The sequence below is a fragment of the Anolis sagrei genome, chromosome X (assembly GCF_037176765.1).
Source record: "Anolis sagrei isolate rAnoSag1 chromosome X, rAnoSag1.mat, whole genome shotgun sequence".
Classification (NCBI taxonomy): Eukaryota; Metazoa; Chordata; class Lepidosauria; order Squamata; family Dactyloidae; genus Anolis; species Anolis sagrei.
Genome location: NC_090034.1, coordinates 40639532 through 40663747, shown reverse-complemented (window position 1 = coordinate 40663747; position 24216 = coordinate 40639532). Strand labels below are relative to the sequence as shown.

Sequence of the window (24216 nt, the reverse complement as noted above, 5' to 3'; positions counted from 1 at the left end):
CATTCGTTCAGTCTTCTCTGACTCTTCGTGACCTCATGGACCAGCCCACGCCAGAGCTCCCTGTCGGCCGTCACCACCCCCAGCTCCTTCAAGGTCAGTCCAGTCACTTCAAGGATGCCGTCCATCCATCTTGCCCTTGGTCGGCCCCTCTTCCTTTTGCCTTCCACTTTCCCCAGCATAATTGTCTTCTCTAGGCTTTGCTGTCTCCTCATGATGTGGCCAAAGTACTTCAACTTTGTCTCTAGTATCCTTCCCTCCAATGAGCAGTCGGGCTTTATTTCCTGGAGGATGGACTGGTTGGATCTTCTCGCAGTCCAAGGCACTCTCAGAACCTTCCTCCAGCACCACAGCTCAAAAGCATCTATCTTCCTTCGCTCAGCCTTCCCTAAGGTCCAGCTCTCACATCTGTAGGTTACTACAGGGAATACCGTGGCTTTGACTAGGCGGATCTTTGTTGCCAGTCTGATGTCTCTACTCTTTACTATTTTATCGAGACTGGACATTGCTCTCCTCCCAAGAAGTAAGCATCTTCTGATTTCCTGGCCACAGTCTGCATCTGCAGTAATCTTTGCACCTAGAAATACAAAGTCTGTCACGGCCTCCACATTTTCTCCCTCTATTTTCCAGTTGTCAGTCATTCTTGTTGCCATAATCTTGGTTTTTTTTTATGTTTAGCTGCAGCCCAGCTTTTGCGCTTTCTTCTTTCACCTTGATTAGAAGTCTCCTCAGCTCCTCCTCGCTTTCGGCCATCAGAGTGGTGTCATCTGCATATCTGACGTTGTTAATGTTTCTTCCAGCAATTTTCACCCCAGCTTTGCATTCATCAAGCCCCGTATATCGCATGATGTGTTCTGCATACAAGTTAAAAAGGTTAGGTGAGAGTATGCAGCCTTGCCGTACGCCTTTCCCAATCTTGAACCAGTCTGTTGTTCCGTGGTCAGTTCTGACTGTTGCTACTTGGTCCTTGTACAGATTCCTCAGGAGAGAGACAAGGTGGCTTGGGATGCCCATCCCACCAAGAACTTGCCACAATTTATTATGATCCACACAGTCAAAGGCTCTAGAGTAGTCAATTAAGCAGAAATAGATGTTTTTCTGAAACTCCCTGCCTTTCTCCATTATCCAGCGGATATTGGCAATCTGGTCTCTCGTTCCTCTGCCTTTTCTAAACCCAGCTTGAACATCTGGCAACTCTCTCTCCATGTATTGCTGGAGTCTTCCTTGCAGGATCTTGAGCATTACCTTACTGGCATGAGAAATAAGGGCCACTGTATGGAAGTTTGAGCAGTCTTTCGCATTTCCCTTTTTTGGTATGGGGATATAAGTTGATTTTTTCCAGTCTGATGGCCATTCTTGCGTTTTCCATATTTGCTGGCATATGGCATGCATCACCTTGACAGCATCATCTTTTAAGATTTTAAACAGTTCAGCTGGGATCCCGTCGTCTCCTGCTGCCTTGTTGTTAGCAATGCTTCTTAAGGCCCATTCAACCTCACTCCTCTGGATGTCTGGTTCTAATTCATTCACCACACCGTCAAAACTATCCTCGATATTATTATCCTTCCTATACAGATCTTCTGTATAGTCTCGCCACCTTCTCTTGATCTCTTCAGCTTCTGTTAGGTCCCTGCCATCTTTGTTTCTTATCATACCAATTTTTGCCTGAAATTTACCTCCAATGTTTCTAATTTTCTGGAAGAGGTCTCTTGTCCTTCCTATTCTGTTGTCTTCTTCCACTTCCATGCATTGCTTATTTAAAAATAGTTCCTTGTCTCTTCTGGCTAACCTCTGGAATTGCGCATTTAACTGGGCATATCTCCCCTTATCACTGTTTCCTTTTGCTTTCCTCCTTTCTTGGGCTACTTCCAGTGTCTCAGCAGACAACCATTTTGCCTTCTTGGTTTTCTTTTTCTTTGGGACGTACTTTGTTGCCGCCTCCTGAACAATGTCGCGGACTTCTGTCCATAGTTCTTCTGGGACTCTGTTTACTAAATCTAGTCCTTCAAATCTGTTCTTCACTTCCACTGTATATTCGCTAGAAATGTTAGTGAGATCATATCTAACTGGTCTGTGTATTTTCCCTGATCTCTTTAGTTTTTTTCTAAATTGAGCAATAAGAAGTTCGTGATCTGAGCTACAGTCAGCCCCAGGTCTTGTTTTCACCGACTGGATGGATGTCCGCCACCTTTGGCTGCAAAGGATGTAGCCAATCTGATTTCGGTGTTGACCGTCGATGCCATAACAACTATCAAAATACAGTTAAAATAATTATAAAACAGTTCTACATTTAAAATGTAATATAAAAAGCAAGAATCTTTAGCATCTCCTTACTAAAATCGTCGTCCAATTGCATCGTTAGTCATTGCCCTTGAGTTGATACTCACAGGAACACCTCAGCAAGGGAGAGTCCAAAAGTGGCAGGCTAAAACCCAGCACCTCAATCCATGGCTGATACCAAATAAGAGACTGAACAAATTGCTCTGTCACCACAAGATGCAGAGCCAACCTTAAGAAATGGGACCACAAAGTGGAGTCCACGACATGCGAGTGTGGAGAAAAGTAAACAGCCCACCTACTACAATGCAGTCTGAGCCCTGCCACATACACAATGGAGGACCTTATAACAACACCAGGGGCACTCCTCCAAGTGGCCAGCTACTGGTCAAAGGACATTTAGCATAATGCCAAGTTTTTAAACTTTGTGTTTTTTCAAATACATCACAACTGTACCCTTGGTTTGCTCCTGATACGATAAATAAAGTTTTTGGAGTTGTAGTTTATTTTTTTTATTTACAGTTTTTATATTCCGCCCTTTTCACCCCGCAGGGGACTCAGGGCGGATTATAATATACACATATATGGCAAACATTCAATGCCAGTTTGACAGACAACAAATACAGACAATACACAGAGGCTATTTAACTTTTTTTTTTCTGGCCGCCAGGGGAGCTGCTGCTTTCATCGTCCATCAGCGACACCGATGAAGTTCTTCTGCATTCCACATCCCGGAGTTTTCTTTATGGCCTCATAAATTAGTTAATTTAGCCTCCCACACAAGGTGGTACCTTATTTTCCTACTTGAGAGATGCAACTGTCTTTCGGGTTGCAAAGGTCGACAACAGGCTACACAATGGCTGGACACCCACTCCAGCCCGGGTTGGCTTCGAACTCATGACCTTTTGGTCAGAGTGATCTTAATGCAGCTGACACTCAGCCAGCTGCGCCACAATCCCGGTTCACCTACATCCAGAGAAAACTGGGCTCAATATGCCCAAATGTGAACACTGGTGGAGTTTGGGAAAAAAGACCTTGACATTTGGGAGTTGTAGTTGCTGGGATTTATAGTTCACCTACAGTCAAAGAGCATTCTGAACCCCACCAATGATTGAATTGGACCAACTTCCCACACAGATCAACATGATCAACAGAAAATACTGTGTTTTCTGGTGGTCTTTGGCGACCCCTCTGACACCCCCTCGCAACCCGCCAGGGGTCCCGACCCCCAGGTTGAGAAACACTCTTTTAGAAAATTGCATTCAGAACCATTTGGAGATGATAACTATGAGGGGTACTATGACTTTCCTCGATCCAGACAGTATACTATTGATGCAACCTAGAATTACATTGGCCTTTTTAGCCGCTGCATCATGCTGTGGTCTCATGTTCAGTTCAAGACTCCGAGGTTGCTTTCAAACCAAGTACCTCCCATCCTATATCTGAGCCCAAGATAATAGGATACGTGCCACTTCCGGCACTGTGTTCAGTGGCTGAGAGTTACATTGTCCTCCCTTCAAACAAAATCATCAACGTTTTTGAGAATACGGCCTGGCAAATGAGGATCAAATAAAAATCTGGGCCATTCGTTTGCCTTTGGGGAGGAAAGCGGGATCAAAATAGAGTAAATAAATAAAAATAAATGTCTTTTGGATCTGAGACTGATTTGGGGGTGCTTCCCACCTGCCTCAAGTGAACAAAAATGTTAGTTTTTTGGCTGTAGTGTCCTGTTCCCAAACAATTGGTTAAATGGACGAACCCAGAGAGTGCTCACCAATGCTTCCTCTTCATCCTGGAAAGAAGTGACGAGCGGAGTGCCGCAGGGTTCCGTCCTGGGCCCGGTCCTGTTCAACATCTTTATTCATGACTTAGATGAAGGGTTAGAAGGCATGATTATCAAGTTTGCAGACGACACCAAATTGGGAGAGATAGCCAATACTCCAGAAGACAGGAGCAGGATTCAAAACCACCTTGACAGATTAGAGAGATGGGCCAAAACTAACAAACTGAAGTTCAACAGTGACAAATGCAAGATACTCCACTTAAGCAGAAAAAAAACAAAATACAAAGATACAGAATGGGGTACAATGCCTGGCTCGAGAGCAGTACGTGTGAAAAAGATCTTGGAGTCGTCGTGGACAGGAAGTTAAACAGGAGACAACAATGTGATGTGGCGGCAAAAAAAGCCAATGGGATTTTGGCCTGTATCAATAGGAGCATAGTGTGTCTAGATCTAGGGAAGTAATGCTACCCCTCTATTCTGCTTTGGTTAGACCACACCTGGAATATTGTGTCCAATTCTGGGCACCACAATTCAAGAGAGATATTGACAAACTGGAATGTGTCCAGAGGAGGGTGACTAAAATGATCAAGGGTCTGGAGAACAAGCCCGATGAAGAGCGGCTTAAAGAGCTGGGCATGTTTAGCCTGAAGAAAAGAAGGCCGAGAGGAGATATGATAGCCATGTATGAATATGTGAGAGGAAGTCACAGGGAGGAGGGAGCAAGCTGGTTTTCTGCTTCCCTGGAGATGGAACAATGGCTTCAAACAACAAGAAAGGAGATTCCATCTGAACATTAGGAAGAACTTCCTGACTGAAAGCTGTTCAGCAGTGGAACTCTCTGCCCCGGAGTGTGATGGAGGCTCCTTCTTTGGAGGCTTTTAAACAGAGGCTGGATGGCCACCTGTCAGGGGTGCTTTGAATGCAATATTCCTGCTTCTTGGCAGGGGGTTGGACTGGATGGCCCATGAGGTCTCTTCCAGCTCTTATGATTCGATGATTCTAATTTTATCTTCCAACAAAAGGAGTTCAAAAGCATCTGTCGCAACTAACATTTTGTATTATCTACTTTCTGCTCACTGGAACAATATCAGAAAGCAAGGAAAGCAACCACAAAGTAATGAGCCGTGAACAATCAAAGTAATCTCCACCATCTGCACAGAGTTCTTTATGCTCTACAGCTATCTGAAATCCTATTTCTGTTGGAAGTTTATCCCACTGGGATTTCAGCCACTTACCAAAAGGCAGATGGGGGAAAAGAAAAAGTGGAGATGCCGGGGATTGAACCCGGGGCCTCATACATGCAAAGCATGCGCTCTACCACTGAGCTACATCCCCGGATGGAAAGACTCGCCTCTGAAAACCTAATCGTGAAAGCTGTTTATACCTCAACGATGTCTCAAGGAAGGGAAATCAGGCTGATTATGCTTGGAAGAATTAAAGGGGAGCCGAAAACGAAATGAACATGCTCTCGGTAGAGGTGTAAACAACTCTTTATTCATATGATGCCGGGGGGGGGGGGGAGGATGAACTCTTTATTTGCAGGCAGCAAAAGGAGAAGAAATGTCTTTTTGTCATCTTTTTAAGAACAAACTGTAAACTAACTTGCGATTATGACCAAATCAGAAGTGGAATGCCATATCCACTTTGTAAAACGACACTGCAATATCCATTCTAGTCTGCTGTTGAATTGGAAACACTCTTTTAGAATTACAAAAGCAGGTGCGCCTCCCCGTCGGGGAATCGAACCCCGGTCTCCCGCGTGACAGGCGGGGATACTTACCACTATACTAACGAGGAATAGCTAGCCATCGGCCGGAGAATTCTATACTTGACACTACCGAAGCTATGTCTTTCTGCATTCCAGTAACTTAGAATCTGGAAGTTTAGTTTGGATGAGTTGGACCCAAGTCTCAAATATGCCGTGATTAGTCACTACAGTATACAATGTTGTATGCTTCAAATTGAGAAAAGTACTGATTTTCAGGAAATGTTCTCTTTTTGAGCTCAGCGCGTCACCCCTGACCACAGCACATCTGATCTTGACAAAAAATAAAACACGAAACGGGTGAAATAAAAGGGGAGAAAAAGGAACTTTTGCCGAAACCCGGGATCGAACCAGGGACCTTTAGATCTTCAGTCTAACGCTCTCCCAACTGAGCTATTTCGGCACGTAAGGGCCCGGCGTGTTTTAGAGAACGCCGACTTGATAATGACTCTCTTTTGTAAGGCTAAACGTAATAAAGATTCATTGTTTGGGTTAGGATTTTAGGAGTGCACAAGAGGTGGGTAAACTACAACTCCCATCACCATCTATCATTGTTCCCAAACCATACCAGTAGTTAAAGTTTGCTATGTTAAGTCCATGTGCCAAGTTTGGTCCAGGTCGGTGGGGTTGATTATGGGTGAACTACAAATCCCAACAACTTCCCCCAAACCCTGTCATTCAAAGTTGGCCATGCTGAGTATGCCTGCCAAGTTTGATCCAGATCCATCGTCAGTTAGGTTCAAACTGCTGTCTGGATGTGGGTGAACTATAACTCCCAACATCCATGGTCAATTCTCTCAAAACCCCCCCAGTACTTAAAATTGGGTCTGTGTGCCAAGTTTGGTCCAGCTCCATTGCTAGCAGGAGTCACAGAGCTCTCTGGGTGTGGGGTGAACTATAACTCCCTAAATTCAAGGGCAATTCCCTTCTCCTTCCCAAACCCCTCCAGTATTTTTTGTTGGTCATGTTGGGTCTGTGTGCCAGGTTTGTTCCAGATCCATCGTCGGCTGGTTTCAGAGTACTCGTTGTTTATGGGTGAACTATAATTCCAAACATCCAAGGTTAGGTTCTTCCAAACCTGGCCAGTATGTAAAGTTGGTCATGTTGGGTATGTGTGCCATGTTTGGTCCAGATCCATCATCAGTAAATTTCGTCAATTGTGTTCATGTTGGATACGTGTGCCAAATCTGGACAAGATCCATTGTTCCCAGGACCCACAGGGCTCTCTGGTTGCAAGGTGAACTATAACTCCCATCATCCAGGGTCAATCCCTCCTCCAAATCCCCCCTCCCTCCAGTAGTCTAATTTGGTCATGTTGGGTCATGTTTGAAGTAGGTGTGAATGTAGCAATTGGCCACCTTGATTAGCATTTAATGACCCTGCAGTTTCAAGGTCTGGCTTCTTACTGCCTGGGGGAATCCTTTGTTGGGAGGTGATTAGTTGGCCCTGATTGCTTCTTGTCTGGAATTCCTGTTTTTGAGTGTCGATCTTTATTTACTGTTATGATTTTGGAGGTTTTTTTTAATACTGCTAGCCAGATTTTGTTTATTCTCATGGTTTCTTCCTTTCTGTTGAAATTGTCCACATAAGCCATTAAATGCTAATCAAGGTGGCCAATTGCTACATTCACACCTACCTCAAACAGACAAGAGTTCTTTCTCCCACCCTGAACATTCCACAGATACATAAATCACATTTTCCTAGTTTCCAACAGATCTCACAACCTCTGGAGATGCCTGCCATAGATGCAGGTGAAACGTCAGGAGAGAATGCTTCTGGAACATGGCCAGACAGCCCGGAAAACACACAACCCAATCCCCACACTGCTGCAGGTCTACATGACATTTATTTGTGACATTTATATCCCGCCCTTTTCACCCCGAAGGGGACTCAGAACAGCTTACAAGTTATATGTACATACAATATTATATTATTAACATAGCACAATATTAGTATTATATATTACTATATTGTACTATACTACTATACTGTAATTATTAGTAATATTACATGTAATATATAATATACAATTATTATATTGTATTATTACTATTATATTGTATTACGTTATAATATTATTACCAATATTATATGTATATACAATAAATTATATTATTAGCACAGCACAATATTAGTATTATATATTACTATATTGTTGCTGGGGGGGAGGGGCTCCCAACTGATGACCCAGGGGACATGGTGGAACTGTGTCTTCCTGACTCCCCTTCTTCACTCTGGCCCCAGAGCAGCAGTTTGAAAGCTTAACATAAGCACTTGCGAGTGTTCAAAACAAAAATATTGCACTTTATTTCCCATTCATTTTTTAGAACTCCACAAATTACAAATATTTTGAAAAATATACATGAGTGAAGCGATACAAAACAGGTGAACCAACATACAATGCTTTCCATCTGTTTCTACAGAAAGCATCAAGGTCTGGCACCTCCATACATAAAGGACAAAGGCACCAAAGTATGCTTTCATAAATGGAAATGGGACTTCAAAGTCTCTCTAGTTCTGTCTCATGACAAACAGGCTTCCAATTTGGATTAGCCACAGATTGCCATGTGGCCTGGAATTGGACAAAGTGTTCTAGGACAAACTGTGCATATTAAAGGAAACAGTCAGGACTGTTCAGAGCTGGAATGACGCTGGTTGGTCACACACATGTATGAATGCACCTTTGGGATAATAGTATTGGCATCCATGCCCTGCCAAGCATTCCTGATCTTGACTGGCTTTCTAGATCAGGAATGCCAAGAACCAACCAATACACAAGAGCACAACCAGTTGGCACAGCACGCCATGAAGGCACTCCTTGGCAGTAAGCGCCCCTTTCTTTTCCCGACACTTCTTCTTTGGCTCTTCTCTTTTCTTTTTCTCTCCTGTGCTCGTTTACCTCCCAAAGACATGTTTCTCTTCCATGGTGCCACAGCCAGTGCTGGTTCCTGCACGATAAGTCCTCACTCAAAAAGGTACAGCGTTATGGCACCGGGGGCCAAATTTTAGACACTTCTTTATGTGTTGCTTCTGGAAGCCACTGACAATATTCTGTCAATAGATCTGAAATAGAACATATTGAAATTGGAGTGGTTGGATACAATCTGGAGAAATATAATTCAGCGGAACACTCTTGTTGGAGTTTTTAAGGCATCCTAGGTATAACAATCACAATCAGGGATGAAGTTTATTGAGAACATTTATATTCTGGCCTTCTGTAAGAGATATGGGAGATGATGATAATGGGAGATATTGATGATGCAACCCAATAAGCAACCAGGTCTGTTTGGCTCAGTATAATCTATTCAGACTTGCAGTTGTCCTCTAAGCCAGTATTTCTCAACCTGGAGGAGGATTGCGAGGGGGGTGTCAGAGGGGTTGTCAAAGACCATCAGAAAACACAGTATTTTCTGTTGGCCATGTGAGTTCTGTGTGGGAAGTTTGGCCCAATTCTATAATTGGTGAGGTTCAATATGCTCTTTGACTGTAGGTGAACTATAAATCCCAGCAACTACAACTCCCAAAATGTCAAGGTCTATTTTCCCCAAACTCCACCAGTGTTCACATTTGGGCACATTGATTATTCGTGCCAAGTTTGGTCCAGATCCATCATGGCTTGAGTCCACTGTGCTCTCTGGAGGTAGGTGAACTACAACTCCAAAACTCGTCAATGCCCACCAAACCCTTCCAGGATTTTCTATTGGTCATGGGAGTTCTATGTGCCAAGTTTGGTTCAATTCCTTCATTGGTGGAGTTAACTATAAATCCCAGCAACTACAACTCCCAAATGACAAAATCAATCTCCCCAACCCCACCAGTATTCAAATTTGAGCGCATCGGGTATTTGTGCCAAATTTCATCTTGGCTTGAATACTCAAAATATATCCTGCATATCAGATATTTACATTACGATTCACAACAGTAGCAAAATTACAGTTGTGAAGTAGCAAAGAAAATAATATTATGGTTGGGGGTCACCACAACATGAGGAACTATATTAAGGGGTCGCAGCATTAGGAAGGTTGAGAACCATTGCTTTAAGCTGTCTGGGAGAGGGTTCTCCGATATCCAAGACTGCGATCCAATACTTACACTGGAAACTTGAATGTAGTACTAGATCCTAGCCTAAGAAGTTAACCTTTCAAATTTCAGGGATAGAATTCAGGGAGCAAGTATATTGCAGCTGGGAGTGGAAATGTGTCTAAATGGCTCTAAGATTCTTTTTGACACTGGCATCAATGCACTCTGGTGCATTTGGGTTCAAGATAAGTTTGGCTAAGAACCAGAGGCACTGTAACAGGGAGTGCCAAAAGTTAGTGTTGTTGGGATTCAACTCCACACTGACCAAGTCTCAAGTCCTCAATGAGGAATGGTTTAGTTCGCTTAGTTGGGAATGTATCAATTCCTTCTCTCTGTTTCTGCTCTCATTCTGTTTGGTTGTTTAACATGGATACTTTTCTACTGCAAAGCTTTTTGAATCTGCCTTCTGCCTTCTTACATCTTAGTATGGACAGTAGGTGCTGTGTGCTTTGAGATCTCTCTCTGCTTGTGTCAGGAGAGATATAGTGATTGAGTTTTTTGCTCTCTTCGAAACCTTAGAAAAGATGGGTGTTAGAGTAGCTCAGACCTTGTTCTTGATTATTAAGAAATGCAGTTATTTCTTATTGTTGTAAATAAATCTTTTGTGTTTTTTTAAAGATTGGACTCTGCATGTTTGCCTCCTAAGCTCTGAATTTTTGACAGCTACATCACACAGTACTTCATGCTCTGCTCGCTAATGAGTGGATACTCAATTTTGGTATCCTGTTTATGTTTTTTGGATGTTCTGCTATATTTAGGGTAGTTTTCCTTAGCAAGTGTAGCTTACATTTCGGGTTCTTCTTCCAGGCGGCAAGTAAAGCGTCCCAGTTATTGGCATTTTCAGAAACAAGAGCTTGGAGAAGGGATTCGGTCCTTGGTTGGAGTCTGCAGAAAATCCCCAACAGGCAACAGTGAAGAGCAGGGATCAAGAAAGGCAAGAGAAAAGGGCACAGTGTGGAATGCTCTTTTTTTTTCAGGGTCCTCCATTCCACTCCCTTTCCCATTTCTCTGTTCCACTTCCACATTGTGCTTCCCTCCCATCTCTTGTACTTGTCCTAACATTGGGCTTCTTTCACCTCTAAATCTACTAGTACCACCTCTTTTTGCATGCACAGCACCATTTTTCGACTCCATAAGCATTTACCCCAAAAGCATGAACACTGGAATTTAGCAGAAGCTCTCATGCTCCAAAACAAAAAAGAGGCCAAATACCAAGCTATTTTTTCTAAGTGTTTGCAAATCCACCTCACGGCTCGGGTGTCTAGCCCACCAGCTTATAAGAACCTCTCAACTGCCAACTTACTTGGACCAGGTTTTCAGCATTGTGACTGGACTTGACAACAAGCAGCGGTTGTGGGTGGCCAACCTTTTAACCACCTAAGAGAAGGAAACACATAGCCATGGGTTAATAATGTTTGAGGATCTTTAGGGCTCTCGCGTGATTAAAGATACCTTGAGATAGTGAATTCCACAACTTAATAGTCTATTTCCACTGCTTCTTCAACTATGTGTCCCAATTCCAAACTGAATCCCCTTAGCTCAATGTTATCACCTATTGCAGTGTTTTCAGCAGACTGTGCAGAAGATGCTTCAGCTATACTTCACAAAAAGGGAAATCAGCCTGTTTAGCAAGCCTTGCAAAAGCTTATATATTAGTCTGTATGCTATAGAGAAGGGACTGAAACAGACTGTTTAATATTTCAACTAATAAGCAATTGCACCTGCATGCTGAATACATGAAGTTTGTAAGTAAACCAACTAAACATTTTCTTTCTATATGTTATATACCTATATACTTAGGGTCACATAAGAATTTCTCAAGCAGAAAGGGGCTGCAAGTAGAAAAAGTCTAAGAAGCCCTGGTCAATTCAATACTTCAGCTCTAATGAATTTTAATTCAATTTTATATTAATTTACTAGCTTAGTTACCCAGCGGTGCCCGGGTTATTTGAAAAAGGCATTGTTTGTTTTGGGGTGTTAGGTAATATCATTTAGTTAATTAGTAACACTATTTATTAGGAAAAAGCCTGTCTTTGATTTCATTATGAATGCTCCCATTAGAAAATACATAATGATGTGGGTGAACTACAGTTCCCAGACTCGTGGGTCAAGTCTCCCCAAACCAGGCCTGTATGTACAGTTGGCCATGTTGGGTGTGTGTGCCAAGTTTGGTCCATTATTCATCATCGGCTGGGTTCAGTGCTCTCTGGAGAAGGGTGAACTATAACTCCCATATGCCAAGGGCAGTCACCCCCAAATTCTGCCAGTATTTGAGCTGGCCATGTTGGGTCTGTGGTTCAGATCTGTCGTCAGCTGAGTTGAGTGCTCTCGGGATGCAGGTGAACTACACTCCCAAAATCAAGGTCATTTCCCCCAACCCCCTGCAGTATGTTCAGTTGGTCATGGGGCTTCTCTGTGCCAAGTTTGGTCCCGGTCCACTGTTGGACCCCTCCAATCTGTTCAGTTGCTGATCAATTCCTCTGTGTTTGCTCTGTGACATAGGAAAGGGTAGGAAAGGGTTAAGAGAGAAGCAATGGGCGGGGTCATGCAAATTCCACACAAGGAACCCTGGGATGCCTGCCTGTGGTGGTAGAAACAGGTCAAATCTAGGATGAAATTGTCCCTGAATGAAAGCATTCCTCGGATGGTGGGCTGTAGTGTTTGGGGAGGACATGGCACTCATTGTAACCTGCAATGTCAGTTGAGGGAATGCCATTGGAGGCTTCTTAGCACTTGGAACTATAGCCTGTTTGTGGAGGTGGAAGGCTATCTGTGTAAGTAGACACCTCTGCCACATACACACTTTTTCACTTTTATTATCTGGATAGATAGACAGATAGATAGATAGATAGATAGATAGATAGATAGATAGATAGATCGATTGATTTTCGGAATATAGCCCATTGCCCTTTGATAAACCTCCCAGTTTGGGCAATTAAATGCAGTGGGTTAAACTGCTGAGTTGCTAAACTTGCTGACCGAAAGGTCGCAGGTTCGAATCCAGGGAGCAGCGTGACCTCCTGCTGTCAGCCCCAGCTTCTGTCCACCTAGCAGTTCGAAAACATGCAAATGTGAGTAGATCAATAGGCACTGCTCCGGCGGGAAGGCAGTCATGCTGGCCACATAACCTTGGAGGTGTCTATGGACAACGCCGGCTTTTTGGCTTAGAAATGGAGATGAGTACCAACCCCCAGAGTTGGACACGACTGGACTGAATGTCAGGGGAAAACCTAACCCTAACTAAATCATAGCACAGCAAATAAATAAAATCAATTTTTAAAAAGGAGGAATAAAAGAGAAACTGGCATACTTTCCCTTCCAAGAAAAACTTGGCAAAGTATTTGTAGCACTCGAGGCCTTCTGGATAATCTACCTCCACAGCAGGAAGTTGCCAACCAACTCGATCTGTAGAGAGAAGGGGGAGGTGGTGAAGACTCTCTCGCTGACTGGTTTGGCATTCAGGACTCACCCTCTTTATTCCATGGTTAAATACATCAGAAGCAGGAGGGTTGAACCCCCGAGAGCTTCTGCCAATCTATGCCAGCAATACATAGCTAGGTGGACCAGGGATTGTGAGGCAAGAAGAAAACACAAGAGGGAAACGGGACATTCCATTTCTAACACATGGGTCTTTTTGACAAATACAATGGTAACAGAGGTCCGACACATTTGGAACCAAGATACATGGAAAATGCATCACTTTCCCCCAGAAAGCAAGGTAACATTGTGCAACGTACAAAAGACACTTGGCCTGTGGCAGCGCACTCGGCCCGTTTCAGGACAATAGGAAGGAGGCGGGTTGTCCAGTGGCTTTTCGAAGTGGCAGTATGGAGGTAAAAGCAGCGGGATCCATTCTGGTTCAATCACCGAAATACCTTCAAGGAATGGAGACAAAGGGCAAAACATGATTAGAAGTTGGTATCTTTTATCAGCTTGTGCTGGTCTAAAAAAAGGTGAGAAAAAAAGTCTCCACTTAAAAAACTTCCTAGCAGTAAGTAGAATATGCTCATTTGGAATCCATTGGAGTCCCCTTCCTCGGGGTTTTTTTAAAGCAGGGCGAAATGATCATCTGTCAGGAGGGCTTTGATTGTGTTGAGTCTCTGTGCCAAGTTTGGTCCGGATACGATATTGGCTGAGTTCAGTGCTCTCTGGATAAGGGTGAACTACAACTCCCAGATTCCCAGGGCAATCATTTCCAAACCCAGCCAGTATTCACAGTTGGCCATGTTGGTTCTAGGTGGCAAGTGTGCCTCAGATCTGTCGTTGGCTGGGTTCAGCATTCTCTGGCTACCTGCTGAGTCAGTCTCCCAAATCCCTCCAGTCTGTTCAGTTGCTGATCAATTCTTCTGTTTGCTGTGTGCCATAGGAAAGGGTTAAGGGAGAGGCAGTGGGCAGGGTCATGCAAATTCCACACAAGGAACCCTGGGATGCCTGCCTGTGGTTGAGGAAACACGTCAAATCTAGGATGAAATTCTTCCCAAATGAAAGTATTTCTTGGGTGGTGGGCTGTAGTGTTTGGGGCGTTTGCGCTACATGCAATGTCAGTTGAGGGAGTGCCTTTGGAGGCTCCTCACTACTTGGAACTATAGCCTGTTTGTGGAGGCCAGAGACTGACTGTATAAGTGGACACCTCCTCAACATACACACATACTCATTTTTAACTTTTATTATGTGTATAGATAGATGTGTACAGATATAGACAGATGTGTATACATTATTCTTATTGTTCTATTAATATTTCAAGGGGAAATGTTATTATTAATAATATTAATTCCTAGAGAAGTATTATTTCAAGGGGGAATATATTAATAATATGCCCCCCCCCCCCCTTGAAATAACATTTTTCCAGGAATCTCTAGGTCCTTTAGTATGACTTTCTGGTGGATGCTGACTATACAGTTGCTTTTGAGAATGTAGAGATTCCTAATCAAATCTGCAAAAGTTAAACCCATAAATGTGGTGGGCTGACTGTGGTTCACTTCTGGTTCTCAAAACACATTTATGCCAATTTTGGGGTGAGTGCGACCTGTTTAAAAGGCGAAGTGTTGCTCCCGAAGGCTTCCTAGAAAAAAAGGAGTCCAGAAGGCTCTGAAGTCAAAGGCCACAAAAAGAACTTGGCTGCAGCAGCATGCAGCCCCAGGGCTGCACTTTGCTCACTGCTGCTTTAAAGGGAACAGCAAAAATTATCTCCAAAAGGAAAACAAAAAGGAGGGGTTGAGGACGGAAAGGAGCTGATTTTACCTTTCATGTACATTTTGGTGGTTTCCACAATTTCCTGATAAACGACAAAGTCAGGGAGCTCTTTGAAGAGGACTGAACTAGGGTGGATGAAGACAGGATCGTCCAGAAGAGGGGTCTGGCGGGAGGAATGTCAGGGCAGGGAAAGAAGAACAAAAAAATCACAACCAGCAGTAAGGGAAATCGGCAATAAGTCATGATCCTCCACTTTAATATTTATCCTTCAGTGATGAGGTGATTCTGTGATTCTGCTTCCGAGGCAGAGATACACTGAAATAATTTGCCACTGCATAACAGCTTCTGCTGCTTCTCTGGCAAGAGAAGAACTTCCCTTCTATGGAACGAAACTGTATTTCTTTGACTTGATTTTCAGTTTGTAAACTACCTTGAATCCCAATGTTGAGAAAAGGGCAGGGTATAAATAAAGTTAATAAGACTTTGTCACTAGTCACAAATGCTTTCAGTGAAAAAAATCCTTTTATTTTTGGTCCTTCCCTTTTTGGCTTGGGCTCTGCCCCCTACTGAAAAACAACGCATGAAAACCTCTTTAAAGCTACAATCGCTACTTTCGCTCTTGACCAGGGGTTAGATAGTTTTTCAGACACCGCCATTACCCCCATAGCAGCTCCTCCCTGTCACTTGCCTTGGCATGAAGCATTATATGAGGGTGGGTCAAAAAGTAGTGCCCCCATCGCTCTAACTTTTATTTCTTTCACAGCTACTGGACTACCAATGCATGATATGATAGAGGTAACCTTACTCTACTGATAGTGTCTCTTATTTTTCTAATTGACTGATTAGAACTATGAGTCGTCATTGAATTTCTGGCCAAAGAAGGTTGTGCACCTAAGGACATCCATCATTGCTCAAAGAATGTTTATGGGGACACTGTAATGGAACAACAAGGCAGCAGGAGACGACGGGATCCCAGCTGAACTGTTTAAAATCTTAAAAGATGATGCTGTCAAGGTGATGCATGCCATTTGCCAGCAAATATGGAAAACACAAGAATGGCCATCAGACTGGAAAAAATCAACTTATATCCCCATACCAAAAAAGGGAAATGCGAAAGACTGCTCAAACTTCCGTACAGTGGCCCTTATTTCTCATGCCAGTAAGGTAATGCTCAAGATCCTGCAAGGAAGACTCCAGCAATACATGGAGCGAGAGTTGCCAGATGTTCAAGCTGGGTTCAGAAAAGGCAGAGGAACGAGAGACCAGATTGCCAATATCCGCTGGATAATGGAGAAAGGCAGGGAGTTTCAGAAAAACATCTACTTCTGCTTCATTGACTATTCTAAAGCCTTTGACTGTGTGGATCATAATAAATTGTGGCAAGTTCTTAGTGGGATGGGCATCCCAAGCCACCTTGTCTCTCTCCTGAGGAATCTGTACAAGGACCAAGTAGCAACAGTAAGAACTGACCACGGAACAACAGACTGGTTCAAGATTGGGAAAGGCGTACGACAAGGCTGCATCCTTTCACCCAACCTTTTTAACTTGTATGCAGAACACATCATGCGATGTGCGGGGCTTGATGAATGCAAGGCTGGGGTGAAAATTGCTGGAAGAAACATTAACAACCTCAGATATGCAGATGACACCACTCTGATGGCCGAAAGCGAGGAGGAGCTGAGGAGCCTTCTAATCAAGGTGAAAGAAGAAAGCGCAAAAGCCGGGTTGCAGCTAAACGTCAAAAAAACCAAGATTATGGCAACAAGAATGATTGACAACTGGAAAATAGAAGGAGAAACCGTGGAGGCCGTGACAGACTTTGTATTTCTAGGGGCAAAGATTACTGCAGATGCAGACTGTGGCCAGGAAATCAGAAGACGCTTACTTCTTGGGAGGAGAGCAATGTCCAGTCTCGATAAAATAGTGAAGAGTAGAGACATCAGACTGACAACAAAGATCCGCCTAGTCAAAGCCATGGTATTCCCTGTAGTCACCTACGGATGTGAGAGCTGGACCTTAGGGAAGGCTGAGCGAAGGAAGATCGATGCTTTTGAGCTGTGGTGTTGGAGGAAAGTGCTGAGAGTGCCTTGGACTGCGAGAAGATCCAACCAGTCCATCCTCCAGGAAATAAAGCCCGACTGCTCACTGGAGGGAAAGATACTAGAGACAAAGTTGAAGTACTTTGGCCACATCATGAGGAGACAGGAAAGCCTAGAGAAGACAATTATGCTGGGGAAAGTGGAAGGCAAAAGGAAGAGGGGCCGACCAAGGGCAAGATGGATGGATGGCATCCTTGAAGTGACTGGACTGACCTTGAGGGAGCTGGGGGTGGTAACGGCCAACAGGGAGCTCTGGCGTGGGCTGGTCCATGAGGTCACGAAGAGTCGGAGACGACTGAACGAATGAACAACAACAACTGCCCTCTACTGAAAAACAACGCATGAAAACCTCTTTAAAGCTACAATCGCTACTTTCGCTCTTGACCAGGGGTTAGATAGTTTTTCAGACACCGCCATTACCCCCATAGCAGCTCCTCCCTGTCACTTGCCTTGGCATGAAGCATTATATGAGGGTGGGTCAAAAAGTAGTGCCCCCATCGCTCTAACTTTTATTTCTTTCACAGCTACTGGACTACCAATGCATGATATGATAGAGGTAACCTTACTCTACTGATAGTGTCTCTTATTTTTCTAATTGACTGATTAGAACTATGAGTCGTCATTGAATTTCTGGCCAAAGAAGGTTGTGCACCTAAGGACATCCATCATTGCTCAAAGAATGTTTATGGGGACACTGTAATGGAATTTGACCTGTCTGGACCTCTGAAAGACAACCTAAGTGGTTTCAGATACGACTTGAATGACATGAAAACAGCTTTAAAATTATGGGCTACGAAGCAAAACCTGGATTTTTTTTCAAAATGGTTTTGATGCCTGGGTTAAATGATGGTGCAAATGTGTACAAATTGATGGTGACTATGGTGGTAGTTTTGTGTAGAGGACAGTTCAGGCTATGATCTGTAACAACTTCTACTGTTAAATGTTCATTCATAACCTTTTTATGACACAGGAGGCAAAACTTTGTGACCCACCCTTGTATAACTAAAGGGGAAGAGATGAGAAGCAAGTCAGTCAGGAAGGGTACCTTGTAACCATTCTTCCACTTTTCATCCAGAAGTTCCTCTGTTTGGATCCTCCTGGCGACATGGTCTCCCAGTCCAGCCAGGACTATCTGCCTCAAGAAAGTCACCTGCGTCTCTGTTGGGGGCTTCATTTTGGGATCGACGAAGAGGCCAGCATCAGGGCAGATGGCATTAACTTGGGAGGATAACAAAGCATTAGAAAAACCGCAGACAACCAAAGAAAGTGAGAGGAAATCACCCAAGAGAGCCATCCTCCAAATGAACTCTCCATCTCTGAGTCAGAAGGCACAAGTCGTGCCTTCAAGTTGTTTTTGAATTACGACAGCCCGAAATCCAACCTATCACAGAGGTAGAATTTACCTGCTGTTGTGAGCTGCCCCCGCAAACGCCTGATTTCCACCATCGCTTTGTACCGCAAGCCATTGGTCTCGCAGAACTGAGGCGTGCATCCAGCATATTCACAGGAACCCACAGCTCCTAGAATAAGAAGGTAGATCCAAAGGATTTCAGTAGGCCCAGCAGAAGCATACTCCAAAGAGGAGAGCAAAAAAGAAACAAAGAGAGGCACACCTAGCATCATCATGAGGTCTCCCAGCTTCTGGGAGGGTCCTTGTCCAGCCCAGATCCGTTGCATCTGTATGACCCGTGCCCTTTTGCCTTTAAGCTTCTCTTGGTCTTCCTCACTAACACCTGGCCTGCAGGGGGGAAAAATAACAGAAGAGTTGAAGTACAGGTAATTCCTCAGTATAGGCCAGTGTTTCTTAATCTAGGAGTCAGGACCCCTGGGGGGTGTCGTGAAGGGGTTTCAGAGGGCTCCCCAAGACTATCGGAAAACATTTATTTCTGATGGTCTTAGGAACCCCTTTGGCAGAGACGACGGAAGATCTCTCTGCCTGTCCTCTTCCTTTTTGGAAACAGATGGCAGCAAAAGCCCTCCTCCACTGTGATTGGCCGACCTCTCAGCCAAGGGAAGGGTTGTTTCTGAGACTCCAGGTGGAGAGGGGAGAGCAGGCGTGCTTGGCAAATGGCAGAGTGGTGTGCATGTGTGAGCGAGGGAGAGTGTGAGGCTGGAGGGAGGCTCGCGCCAGTGAGTCCCTTCAAAGCATGGGGGTTCTGTGTGGGAAGTTTGGCCAAATTCTATCGTCGTTGGGGTTCAGAATGCTCTTTGATTGTAGGTGAACTATAAATCCTAGAAACTACAACTCCCAAATGTCAAGGTCTATTTCCCTCAAACTCCACCAGTGTTCACATTTGGGCATATAGAGTATTCGTGCCAAGTTTGGTCCAGATCCATCATTGTTTGAGTCCACGGTGCTCTCTGGATGTAGGTGAACCACAACTTCAAAACTCAAGGTCAATACCCACCAAACCCTTCCAGTATTTTCTGTTGGTGATGGGAGTTCTGTGTGTCAAGTTTGGTCCAATTCCATCATTGGTGGAGTTCAGAATACTCTTTGATTGTAAATCCCAGCAACTACAACTCCCAAATGACAAAATCAACCCCAACCCTACCAGTATTCAAATTTGGGCGCATTGGGTATTTGTGCCAAATTTGGTCCAGTGAATGAAAATACATCCTGAATTTCAAATATTCACATTATGATTCATGACAGTAGCAAAATCACCATTATGAAGTAGCAAGGAAAATAATTTTATGGTTGCGGGTGACCACAATATGAGGAATTGTATTAAGGGATTGCGGCATTAGGAAGGTTGAGAAACACTGGTATAGGCTAACCCCGGGGGAAACCCCTGCTATAATACCTTCCCCAAAACTCTGTTTTTGCCATGGCCATTCAGTGGGCAGAAGACGGGGAAGCTAACCATCTCTATTCTGCCCCAACCAAGGTCCAAGTTTAATTTTCTTGTTAAGGATGCAATCCCATATTTTCCTGGAAAGAAGTTCCACTGGATTTGAAGGGGCTTACTTTTCAGTAGAGACACCTCAGACCACATATTTTATGAATTTCTGACAGAGACTTCCATTTTATTTGAGGTGCCGGGGGGGGGGGGGGGGGGGGAGAGAAGTCTATAGAAAAATACTTGAGACATTTGCTCATCCGTAACATGAAGAGCAAAGCATTTGGGCCAAGATCCAATGTTGGGTCTTTGTCATTACTAAATTTTGCTATGTTGCTCCAATTCATATTTGATGAGATTTTATGAAGTTACTATTCTTTTAAAATCCATCAACTGCCTTGAAGTTCTTGTAGACCAAAGAAAGGATGGAGAAGTGTTCACAATATGAAGATTCAGACCCGATTTCCCCCCTATTCTTGGGAGAACCGCACCTGCTGAAGTCTTCAAAGAATTCCCGAACAGTCAAGGCCGAGACTAAGGCAATGACGTAGGGCAGGCAGTGGTGCTTTTGGCTCAGGGCAAGCATCTTGGCATAGCGGGGAGAGACCGGGAAGGCAGCCATCATAGCCCCCAGGGTACTGATGGGGCAGCTTAGCTTGGCTTCCTGTAGCTTCTTCAGGCTAAAAGGAGGAAATGAAATAAAGTTTTGTCCTGAGAAAAACAAAGCACACATTTCAAATCCATATGCAGGGCAAGCGCTTAATCCAGGATGAAAGTGGCACTTTGCTTGGATTCCTTCACCCATTGAAATAGGGAAACAGACCAAGGCAACACTCCTATTTCTATGGGTCAAGGAACTCTTAAGTGCTGCTTCCTGTTGGGATTCAACCCGACACTGCCCAAGTCTCAAGTCTTCAACGAGGAGCAGTTAGTTTAGTACAGGCTGAGGGAATTGCCTTCCCCCGTGTCTCCTGTATAACAGTTGGAATATATCTAATTTCTTCTCTCCTCTCTGTTTCTGCTCTCATTCTGATTGGTTGTTTAAAATGGATAAACAACCTTGCAGTAAATTGCAGGAAATTTTCTACTGCAAACTTTTTGAATCTGATTTCTGCCTTCTTACACTTTAGTATGGAGAGTATGTGCTTTGTGTTTTGAGATCTCTCTCTGCATGTGTGTGTCAGAGAGATGTAGTGATTGGTGTTTTCCCCCTCTCTTTGAAACCTTAGAAGAGATGACGACGACGACGACGATGATAACTGTATTCCGCACAATCTCCCCAAGGCGACTTATTTTAACATAATAATGGCAAACATTCAATGCCTACATAAAACACATGATACTAACATAAAACCCCAGGAAACCCCCACATATAAAAGTGGCATTAAAACCTAACATCAAATTAAAAACCTAACATCAGTAAATGAAACCTGACACCAATAAATTAACTACACGTAGTCAGACAAAATTCTATAATAACATAAATCTAAACAAAACATCCACATTAGTGTACAACAGCCAGCAAGAGTTCACAAAACGGTGTGGGTTGGTTATGTAGTCAAATGAAGTCATTGTGTTGGTGTGGACCAGGAAGCCCAAATACAAATAGTTTTTAACCAGAGGCCCAGCAATGATCTCTAGATGGGTGTTAGAGTAACTCAGACCCAGTTCTTTACCATGAAGAATGTAGTTAGTTCTTTATTATTGTAAATAAACCTTTTGTGATTTTTAAAGATTGGACTCTGTACGTTTGCCTCCTAACCTCTGACTTTTTTTACAGCCACATCACATGGCACTTCACACTCTGGTCACTAATGAGCTGTTGCTCAAGTTTTGTATCCTGTTTGCTTTTGGATGCTCTGCTTTATTTTAGGGTAGTTTTCCCTAACACTTCCATCCCGGAAAGGGTACTAACAGGACAATGGCAAAGGTCCAGAATAATCATATGGCTTGGATACAGGATATTTGAAGGACCATATATCTCGGTATGACCCTGACAGAAGGTTAAGAGCATCTGGGGAGGGCCTTCTCTCTGTCCTACTCTGTCCTGCCTTTGGTGGGAACAAGGGATATAGGATCTTTTTGGTGAACGCTGCTCCCAGACTTCGGAGCTCCCTTGCCAAAGAGAGAGATCTGGAAGGCCCCATCCCTGCTTGCCTTCCACGTTTCCCTTATAGAAAAAGGCTAAAGTTTCAGCAAAGGTTTACCTCACCCATAGCAAACAGCAATGTGTGCACTTTACCTTCCAGATTTGGGGGGTTCCTGTAAGGCCCCAAGAGCAACTAGCAATTCCTCAGCAGCTACAAGTGCCTCAGTTGGTGGAGGAGTTGGGAAGGGGAAATTGATCACCTAGGAACACAAAGGGGACAATTGTGTCACTGGAAGTGCATGCTAAAATAAAACCACATAGTCTTAAAGGTGCTGTCACATTTCTTTTTGTGCCCCCTCCTTTAAAAATTAGCTTCTGGCATGCTGATTTACAGGGCAGTGCTACGTCTCCTGTGGAACATGTTTTATTAAATTCAACAGGAATGTGAATTTAATAAAAAAAAATAAGCTGGGGATTGCAAGCTCAAATCCTGAGTGACCATTTGCTGGGAAAAGATTGTGAGTTCAACTATATCCTACAAGGAGACTCATTTAAAATTTCCCTGTCTTTTGTCCATACCCTTATCTCTCTTTATACACATAGTACAAAGAAGGTATTGTGTTGGCTTTTAAAGGAAAGATGAAAAACATGTGGTTCCCCACATGTTCCTGGACTGTATCATCGAGCATTCCTCAAGGTTGCTGGAAGAAACAGTCCAACAATATCCAGATAATGTTGTGATTCCTACCCCTGCATTAGAACAATGATGAGTAATTGTAGCCCTCGAGATCTTTTCAACCTTAACTAGCATGTTCAATGGTGAGATATTATGGAATCTGTACTCCAACATGCCTCTAAAGGTGCCACAGGTTTTTCCACTGTCTGTATTTTTAACACACTAACACAGCTAACTTTGTAGAAGGCAGGCAGGGAGGGATTCACTTCTATCTTTGAACTGAACTCCATGTAATTAAGCTGATTAGGATGATTGGCTGTGAAACGATCTCGGAAAATCAAAGCAAGAAAGGGCTGGACAAAGGAAAGAATGTTCTTCAACAAACTCTCACCTTATCAGGTTGTTGTGATTTCCGAGCTGTATCGTCATGTTCCAAACACATTCTCTCGTGACATTTCGCTTGCATCTATGGCAGGCATCCTCAGAGATTGTGAGGTCTGTGACCTCGCAACCTCTGAGGATGCCTGTCATAGATGCAGGTGAAATGTCATGAGAGAATGCTTCTGGAACATGGCCATACAGCCCTGAAAACTCACAACAACCCAGTGATTCTGGCTATGAAAGCCTTCGACAATACATTCTCACCTTATCAATGTTTAACGCTTTCATCTGCAGAATCAAATCTTCAACCGGCCGCCTGGTGATCTCAGGATCAGTGAACTCTTTGAAATCACTGAAGACGGCTGAAGAGTAGAGCCTAGAAATATTGGACGGGTGAATAGTGCTGCCAAGAAGGCTTGAAAATGTCTCACTAAGATTAGGCAGTTCTTTGTATTGTATTGGTTTTATTATGAGTCACTTTGACTCTCTTTTTTAGAGAGATAAAATGGGATACCATTATTATTATTATTATTATTATTATTATTATTATTATTATTATTAAAACACAACAAGGTTCGCCAACACCAAACAAGATTACTATGCTGGATGTTGTATTGGATCAAATGTTGGACACTTCCCAAGTGTCTAGGACTGTGTGATGTATCGGCGAATGATGCGTGCAGATACGAGTAGGGTGGCCTTTTGCAGCTGACAGATGGTAATTTTGTCAGCACCAATTTTGTTTAAATGCAGGCTAAGGTCTTTAGGCACTGCACCCAGTGTAGTGATCACCAATGGGACCACCTTGACAGGCTAGTGTCTTTGCAGTTCAATCTTTAAATCTTCGTATCATGTCACCTTTTCCAGTTGCTTCTCGTCAATTCTGCTATCGCCTGGGATTGCAACATCGATGATCCATACTTTGTTTTTTTCTACGATCGTGAGGTCAGGGGTATTGTGCTCCAGAATTTGGTCAGTCTGAATCTGGAGGTCCCAGAGTAGTTTGACATGTTCATTTTCTGTAACTTTTTCA

General features: G+C 43.6%; 1 protein-coding gene and 3 non-coding genes across 4 annotated transcripts in view; all 4 read right to left on the bottom strand.

The window, feature by feature from the left end:
* Nucleotides 1–5320: 5320 nt before the first annotated feature.
* Nucleotides 5321–5392, bottom strand: TRNAA-UGC (transfer RNA alanine (anticodon UGC)). The gene has a single exon. It is a non-coding gene; the product is annotated as a tRNA-Ala (tRNA).
* Nucleotides 5393–5782: 390 nt separating this feature from the next.
* Nucleotides 5783–5854, bottom strand: TRNAD-GUC (transfer RNA aspartic acid (anticodon GUC)). Its single transcript has one exon. It is a non-coding gene; the product is annotated as a tRNA-Asp (tRNA).
* A 298-nt stretch (nucleotides 5855–6152) lies between these two features.
* TRNAF-GAA (transfer RNA phenylalanine (anticodon GAA)) lies at nucleotides 6153–6225 on the bottom strand. Its single transcript has one exon. It is a non-coding gene; the product is annotated as a tRNA-Phe (tRNA).
* A 1880-nt stretch (nucleotides 6226–8105) lies between these two features.
* DHX37 (DEAH-box helicase 37) overlaps nucleotides 8106–24216 on the bottom strand; it is a 40316-nt gene continuing 24205 nt past the window's right edge. The window contains exons 16-27 of the mRNA XM_060785583.2: nucleotides 23448–23559; nucleotides 22280–22386; nucleotides 20529–20717; nucleotides 18808–18932; nucleotides 18598–18714; nucleotides 18240–18412; nucleotides 15144–15258; nucleotides 13640–13777; nucleotides 13213–13307; nucleotides 11206–11279; nucleotides 10690–10787; nucleotides 8106–8885 (exon numbers count right to left, since the gene is read on the bottom strand). Of these exons, the coding sequence (XP_060641566.2) occupies nucleotides 8806–8885; nucleotides 10690–10787; nucleotides 11206–11279; nucleotides 13213–13307; nucleotides 13640–13777; nucleotides 15144–15258; nucleotides 18240–18412; nucleotides 18598–18714; nucleotides 18808–18932; nucleotides 20529–20717; nucleotides 22280–22386; nucleotides 23448–23559 (1423 nt within the window). The 3' untranslated portion in view covers nucleotides 8106–8805. The remainder of the gene's footprint in view (nucleotides 8886–10689; nucleotides 10788–11205; nucleotides 11280–13212; nucleotides 13308–13639; nucleotides 13778–15143; nucleotides 15259–18239; nucleotides 18413–18597; nucleotides 18715–18807; nucleotides 18933–20528; nucleotides 20718–22279; nucleotides 22387–23447; nucleotides 23560–24216) is intronic.